The sequence below is a fragment of the Idiotropiscis lumnitzeri genome, chromosome 22 (assembly GCF_059441095.1).
Source record: "Idiotropiscis lumnitzeri isolate Australia: NSW breed Sydney's pygmy pipehorse chromosome 22, RoL_Ilum_1.0, whole genome shotgun sequence".
NCBI classification, from domain to species: domain Eukaryota; kingdom Metazoa; phylum Chordata; class Actinopteri; order Syngnathiformes; family Syngnathidae; genus Idiotropiscis; species Idiotropiscis lumnitzeri.
The window spans coordinates 5555107-5563544 of record NC_142412.1 but is presented as its reverse complement, the minus strand read 5'-3'; the positions used below and the strand labels follow the sequence as shown (position 1 = coordinate 5563544).

Genomic DNA, 8438 nt, shown 5'->3' with positions numbered 1-8438 from the left:
CAATCCTGGCTACTGGTAATGCTCTCTTGACTGTGTTTGCTTTGTTCTTACTTGGTACTTTCAATGGGTTCTGTCTGAGGCGGGATTCGAACCCACGCCTCCTGGGGAGACTGCGACCTGAACGCAACGCCTTAGACCGCTCTGCCATCCTGGCAGCTGGTAATGCTCTTCTAGCTTTATTTAAGACGGTAAAGTTGTGCTGCCTCTAACTTTAGAAGCAGTAAGTGAAAACTTTGAAGCATTTTACAAACACATAACAAATGTACACAGCTCTCTCACCCTGACTTCCTTTTTCACTGTCACTGTCTCTTTGATCCTCGGCTTGCTGAAGTTTACAAAAAAGCAGCTCTGGTTGAGGGCAGTCATTAATTTGAACTATATAAAGGTGGAAATTTACATTGGAAACGTGGGCAAATGTTTCATGAGTAATTTAATATCTCTCATAGCAAATGTGTACAGCGCGAGCTTCCAGAGCTCCAGCATCCCGACTAGCCGTCACCGGCGGGTCCACAAAGCGCCAGCGTTTCTCCAAAACGACCCTCGATGATTCACCATCAATCTTTACCATTCCATATCGTATTGAATGACAAAAAAGTTGAATGCATTACTCATGACTTTTACAATTTTGGAAGATGATGAAACGGCAGTTTAACGGTCAAGACAAAATTGCATAACGCGCATTTTGTAACTGCAAATATCATTTTTGATGTAAAAGTTCGCTTGCATTTTTGTGACATGCATTTTCAGCTCGCGCTGTACACATTTGCTATGAGAGGCACCGCACTTCACATTTCTGCCCTGTACAACAAAGCACTGAAAATTAGTCAGAAAAGACTCAAGACAATGATCTTACTCTCTGCCGAATTTTGCCAAATAAAACACTTACAGATGTATTTTGGAATGAAAATAAAAATAAAAACACAAAGAAAAAACATAGCAAGGACTTGTGATCTCGCCAGAAAGATGAGTCTGAGTCGAGTAATTGTCTCTGGCCCCTTGCCTGCGAGAGGCAATGATGAGAAAGATGCCGCCGGTGGTCAACAGACTTTAAATGAAAATCCACTCCATCTTGCTCGCGCGAGCTGATTTGGCGTTATTAGCACCACGCTCGAACCAACTGAGCTAACCGGCCAAATTGACTACAAGATCGGTTTACCTACAACTAAACATAATTTGAGAGTATTTAGCACGAAGCTCTAGAAAAACGCCAAGGTCGTGGGTTCGATCCCCGTACGGGCCAAAATAAGTCATTGAATAGAATTTTCTATGAGTACTCTCGAATAACCTTTAGTTTGAGGTAAACCGATCACTTCACTCAAATGGCCGGTTAGCTCAGTTTTCGAGCGTGCTCAATACTCTCAAATTACGTTTAGTTTTGGAGTCAAAAGTGAAAGGGAAAATTGGGATTCGGCCAATTCGCGACTCGATTTGACTCGCCGCCGATTGGTGCGCAGCACGTCCTACTTATTTGCAATTTTGTTTTGCTCGCCGATGAACACAGTTCCACAATCATGCACTAATTAACGAGATGATTGAAGTTTCCACAGCCTGCCCCCACACATGCACACACATACACCACACACGAAGATCCGGGAGGTAAAGACGGCTGTCCCCTCCTACAACGAGGCAAGGGCCTCCATCAAGTCGCCGCAGAGACAAGGTTATGGTGACCCAGAGCCGACTGTATAGTGACTTGGAGGAGTTGGTGGCTATGCAAGTGTTTAGTGAAGTCATTGAGTTGGAGGGCAAACAGGTACACGTGATGTAATGTTTTGATCATGTTTCTCTCAATGTGCTCCTAATCTTTCAATTCTTTTTCTAAGTGAACTGTTATATTTGTTATTGTTATACTTATAGACAGATCAATAGAAAGTAAGGGCTGAGGAAATATGACTTATTCAAAACATTTGGGTTACATGAAATCAACTCCAAATATGAGAACACACGGCATTTAAATAAAATAAATGAAAAATAAATTACAGCTACCATATTCACAAAGCTGATTTACAGAAATTCACTTCCTGAACAATTGATGTTAATTTTCCCAATTTAAACTTCTGCCATGAACATTACAGCGGGACTGTACATGGGATTGTTTTACTCTATATTTAATATGTCAAAGAATAAACCTCTCACAGATTTTTTTCCTTAACAGTGACCTTTCAACAATCCACATTGCACATATCTGTGCACATGCATGTTTTGAAATAAACACAGATCCTATATCAATTCGGATGGTCATGACTCAATGTATGCATGGGTCGTTTATTAAAAAATAACTATATAATAAAATAATAACAACAACAATGACAATTAAACAATCAATTAATAACCTATAAAGAGAAAACACCACAAAAAACTTAAGAAATACTTGCAGTCACAATTTATATTGTTTAATTAATCGAATTTGATGACACACACACACACACACACACACGCACATAATTGCAAAATATGACTGCCAATTTCTTTTAAAATACAATTGAGAAAAATACAAAAACAAATTTAGTTCATACTCTCCAGTGATATTGGGCAGAGCAATATTTTTTTTAAAACCCCCCTTACTCCGATAAGATAACGTTCAATTCTGACGTCATCTAAGACAATGTCGATATATATGCATAGCTTTGGATATTTTGTTCCTCTCATCGTCAAAATATTCGCAACACCTCCCACTTTTTCTTTATAAAGCACTTGCATTTTAACCTGGATTCTATTCATTTGTAATGTGTGATAATCAACCAAACTTCGCCATGAGCAGGTGGAAAAAAAGTGGGCGGGGTCCTCTGTCCGGATTTGCAGGCAAAAAAAAAATAGCCTCGTGACGACTACAACAACAACAACTTCTACTACCATTGCTACAACTTAATTAACGACCAGTTGGATTGAAATAAGAAACGTGCTCAAGTGAGCTCTCGTGACATCCTAAAATTTTTTGTTTCCGAAATACTATATGACAGGGGTGCTGAAAATTCATTGTCTGCTGGCGCTGTACACTTTTTCTAAGTGTTGCAATATCTCATGAAGGAAATACTGGACAATCAAATGAATGACTTTCCAGGCTTCAGGATGCCTTTCTACACTATATAAAGGTGGAAATGTACATTGGAAGGGCCCTAATAATAATTTCTACAAAAACAATAGGGACCTCGCCGCCGTCGTGGAAATCTTTCACATTTGAGGATATTCAGGCCCCTCGCAAGGCTCCAACCAATGATTACAAACCGAGGAAAAGCATATATGTACTATTGAATTTAGCTGAAACCTGAGCCTGCAGCACCTCCTTCACCTCTGCCTTAGCGCAGTCGCTTTCCACCGAGGTACACCCTGAATTGGTGTCCAGCCATCTGGCGCCGTTAACCGCGATAACCGAGGGCTCACTGTACTCCATAAAATTTACAAAAAGCGAGGTGAAACACTCTTACAACCAAACAACATTGCATCTCAAACAAATAACACTTTGTCTAAAAAAAGCTTTTTTTTCAGCATTAAAAAACCCAACTTTTATAAGAGTGACTTTTTGTATGACAAAGTGTCTAATTACAAATTGCATGAATTTTTTGTAACAATTTCTAGAAAAACAATAGGGACCTCGCAGCGGTCAACCCCGTCACTTTACATGCATGCAAAAAGTGATAAACGCTTTTGAATTTGCTTTGGGAACGTTTCTCATGTGACACTGAAGAAGGCGAAAGACTTTCGTATTGTGACAGCCGCTACAAACAAAGTCAACAGTACCTGTTGGTCCAACAAAGAGCCAAATGGCAAAATCCACAATGAGTGTTTGATCCGGCACTTTTGACGAATCCGACTGAAAATTAGTCAAAAAAGACTCAAGACAATGATCTTACTCTCTGCCGAATTTTGTGACGAATGACCCCTGTAAACATGCAAAAAAGGGCAAAAGTCGGACTTTCAAACTGTTGACTTTTTTTTTTTCCCCGCCGCCCTCTTAATGACTTGAATTTCAAAGACATATATTTTGTTGTAATTCTTTTGTTCATTATCATTTAAAATTATTATTATGAGTGCTGTACGTCTCCGGGATGCAAGGATTGGCCGCTTGGAACCAAATTGTTCACACATGTGAATGTGTTTGGATCCCTTACCTTGTCCATTGCTTGTCTGAAAGTGGTGAAAACGTCGTTGCTTTTAGCAAGAGTGCTCTGAAACTCCTCAAACTTGTCCATGTAGAGGGAAAGCTATGGCACACAGGATGAGTTTTAGAATCTTTCAATTGCGAAGTTAACTTAGTTTCATTGATATACACTCATAAATAAGGGCCTTAAATAGGGACAGCAACATATATCTGATATTTTTGGGCTGTAAACTACCACAATGGATTTAAAATGAAAGCAACATGACAACTGAACTGCATACTTTCGGCTTTGATTTGAGTTTAATTACATCCAGATGGACGTTGTAGGAATTATAACTGAACCAATTTTACAAGTAATAGACCTGCTCATTTATTCCATGGCCAGGTGTGTGTGATTTTCTCATGATCCCATTTACAAGGAAGAGATAAAAGATCTAGAGCTCATTTGTAGTGTATTGTCAAAAAACCCCAACTCTAAGCCCATATTCAATATCTGCATTTTTAAACTCTATATATAATGTTTAAAAGGCCCAAACTTTTTTTATGTGCAATCTATTGAAAATGGCATCCCATCAGCCATATCGCCCAGCCCAATATGTAACTGCAACTTCAAAACCTCGGGCCATAACAGGATTGTAACATGGGATGCATATCTTCATTCCTAAATTTGTAGATCCCGAGGAGGCTGCTCAATGGTCCTGGTAATGTAAACCTCAACCAATTCGGTCACAGCCAATGTTCTCCATCCTTGTTAAGAAGTTTTGAAATGATTTAATAGATATACTATTGCAAACTATACCAGAATTTTATACATTTTAAACTTTTGATCACAATTTTACCTATTTTCTAAAAATCTGAAGAATCCACATGCCAAATCACCTGCTGTGGACACATAGGTTCTGTTCTGACAGATAATTCAGTTACAGGTTGTGTACTTAAAGCCAATAAGAGGGCAATGCAGCAGTCGACAGCCTGACGAAAGGTAAGGGTAGTTGTGTGCGAGAGTTCAGCATGAAGATGGCGCAGCCATTAATTTGATTGTCCAATATTTCCCTTATGAGATAATGCCTCTCATAGCAAATGTGTACAGCGCGAGCTGGTTTATGCTCACATAAAAAGACATCTTGGAATGATTTGGCCTATGTCATGATTTATTTATTTATTTTTATTTTTTTTTTAACTAGGGCCGAAAATGTAAATGCATGAACATTTGCTATGAGAGGCATTATCTCATAAGGGAAATACTGGACAATCAAATTAATGACTTCCCAGGCTTCAGGATGCATAGTTGGCTTGGGGGCTCGTCTGGAGGACGGCGACCTGGTCTCCATCCACAAGGAGGAAGTAGCGGGTTGACCAATAGCAGGGCTTTGCTTTTGGGAACGCGCCCCGAATCGTCAATTCCACGACGGCGTCCAGGGTTAGCTCTGCTAGCCACGACTCCATGAACATCAGCAAGCTAGCCTCCCGTTAGCGCTGTTGGCGATCACATGACTGAAGTCCCGCGGGATGCAAACCCAGTCAAGAGAGCATTACCAGATGCCAATCTGTAATTTAAAAATAATTGATGCCCTAAAAAGTGTTCTCATTTTAAGTCAAACACCAAAAAGGCGAAGACAGACGCTCCAGACCTAATATGTGAAACCCACACGTGTTTAAATCTATTCCATTTTATTTTTTCTTCTGTTAATGCCTCACATAGCAAATGTGTACAGCGCGAGTAAAGTCCTTTTGTGTGTATTTATTGTTTTTGTTTTATTAATCATCACACAGGTGTAAAAAAAGCTCAGTAACTTTTAATATTAAAATGGAACAGTAAAACATTTGTGCTCTGTTCTGGTGTCTAGTGTCTTACGATAATTCATTTGTGGTTGGGCTTTGTTTAGTCCACCGTTTTAGGAGCAGTGTCTATTGGACCGCTCTGCCATCTTTACTGTACCGTATGTACTGCTCTTGTGCCATGTTTACAATTTCATCTCAGAAGAGCTCTAATCCAGCTGGATCGCACAATGCAGGTAATCGCCACTGCACCGCTTGGGTTAGATGATGCACTCGACTCTCAGTAGCCTCATAATACTTTATGATTTAAACGCCGAATTTGACAATAATTTAATGAATAAACATTTTTAATGTTTTTTTTAATCGGATGCCAAAGCCGAGGCGCAGGAAGTGGAAGTTATTGTCAGCATTTTTCTTTTTGAAAAAAATGTCTTTCCAGTGTCTGCGCTGGTGTGAGATGCAAAATTGCCTCCAAATCATCAATCTCGAGAGTCCACATGGCTCACTGGGAGATGCGGAAGGAGCTCATAGCTCGCCATTTTTCTTCATCTTTTTGGGGTCTTTTTTCGTCTTTCCTATGATTGATCCCTGCAATGCGGCTATTTTTTGTGTATTTAACTGACCATTAAAGCCATGTTCAGCTATCCATTTGTCTAAATACTGAATTTTATCAGGATCCTGTTTTTCGATACGTCAAAACATGAACTGAGGTCAAGAGTTTGTTGTTGGCAACATTTTCACATGACTTCTCAAGAATCAGTAGGTTGTCAGATGAACTAGTTCGTATCCCAAAGACAGACATGCAAAGCTGGGAGGAGCAGAGTCAAGGAGCCATCTACTCAGTCGAATATGCATGCAGGTTTGTCATTATGACGGCTAGACATTTCTGCATCTTCCTGGGTCGCCTCAATGCTTCATGAAACCCCTCCACTGATCTGTTGTTGTTGTTTCTGCAGTGCTGTGAGAAGCATGGCCAACAGCAGCGTGTACTTCAAAAACATTGACAGCCTCCTACGACAAGCCATCAGCATGAAGGAGCAGATAAGCCACTCTCAAGGACGCAGGTAAGAAAGCAGCGGGGATGTTTTTGTTAAATTATTTTTTAAATTATCCATCCAATCTTTTTTTTTTTTGGTATCACATTTTCCTGAGTTTTTTTTTGTTGTTGTTTGTTTCCCCCATCCACCTGCATTAAGTTTGCATAATGCCAACCCTTCTCCCAGTCCCCTTGTTTCTGCTTCACATGCTTCATCCACCTCGTCCTCCTCGTGACACAGCAATGTCCAAGGTCAGTGCTTGCATTTTCAAGGTAATTTTTTTTTTTTAAGTTTAATTACTTAGATTGTCTATTCTATCCGTAAGGGGTGTAAAGCCTTCTCATGGGTGTTTGAAGGTGTAAAGGAAATCACATTTATGACTTATTGATTAACTTTTTAAGACCATTTGTGGATAGTAGATCATAAACGGCTACTCTGGGCCCGAGCTCATCTGTTGATGGACTGACACAAAGTAGGAACGCGTGCTGTGGTCTGACGAGTCCACATTTTTGTGATGGGACTGTGTTTACGAGTGTTTTATTTATTTATTTGCATTTTTTTTTTTAAACCACGATGATCATTTAATCACAGTAATTGTTTGTTTTATTCAGGAAATGCTTCAGAGGGTTTATGTGAGACCTCAATGCAGAGGGCGCATCCCAAACGGCTGTCACTTTTATTTCTCTGCTTCGCTGTTGGCTCAAAGGCTGCTTAATGGTTTGTTGTCCAACAATCCAAACCAGCCCCACATCACCAGGGCTGCCTCCTCAACTGACACGATACTTATCTCCTGTGAAATATTCTCAACCATTTCAAAGTATCACGCTTGAAGTGCAACAGGAAAATATTTTTTTTTCCAATGTAAATTCCCACCTTTATATAGTGTAGAAAGGCATCATGAAGCCTGGAAAGTCATTAATTTGATTGTCCAGTATTTCCTTCATGAGATATTGCAACACTTAGAAAAAGTGTACAGCGCCAGCAGACAATGAATTTTCAGCACTAAAAAAACGAAACTTCATTAACAGCTAAACCAAACGTTTCCAATGTAAATTTCCACATTTATAGAGTGTAAAAAGGCATCCTGAAGCCTGGGAAGTCATTAATTTGATTGTCCAGTATTTCCCTTATGAGATAATGCCTCACATAGCAAATGTGTACAGTGCGAGCTGAAAATGCATTTTCAGCACTAAAAAAACAAACTTTTATAACAGCTAAACCAAACGTTTCCAATGTAAATTTCTATGAATATTTACATGGGGTGTCCAATAAAAACTTAAAACAATAATTGGATATGTATTTGTAAAGTATGTTTAGTGAAGGCCAGTGATTCCCAACCTTCATTTCGATAAGGCACCTATTTTAAAAAAGAGAAATCTCTCGGCACACCACCAAACAAAATTGTCACAAAAATTGGACACACATATCAATTGCTACCATCGAATACAAAATAATTCATTTGTTCTGTCTGTCACTAACCGCGTCTACTGCCCGAAGACAGCTGGTATAGGATATATATATAT

At 39.4% G+C, this 8438-nt stretch overlaps 1 protein-coding gene across 1 annotated transcript; it reads left to right on the top strand.

Annotated features, from left to right (window-relative positions):
* The first annotated feature begins 6108 nt into the window (after positions 1-6108).
* LOC148316166 (BLOC-1-related complex subunit 8-like) lies at positions 6109-7150 on the top strand. Its single transcript, XM_088287036.1, has 4 exons — positions 6109-6137; positions 6633-6737; positions 6835-6942; positions 7075-7150. The coding sequence occupies exons 1-4, from the start codon at positions 6109-6111 to the stop codon at positions 7148-7150; spliced, it is 318 nt and encodes a 105-aa protein (XP_088143162.1).
* Positions 7151-8438: the final 1288 nt, after the last annotated feature.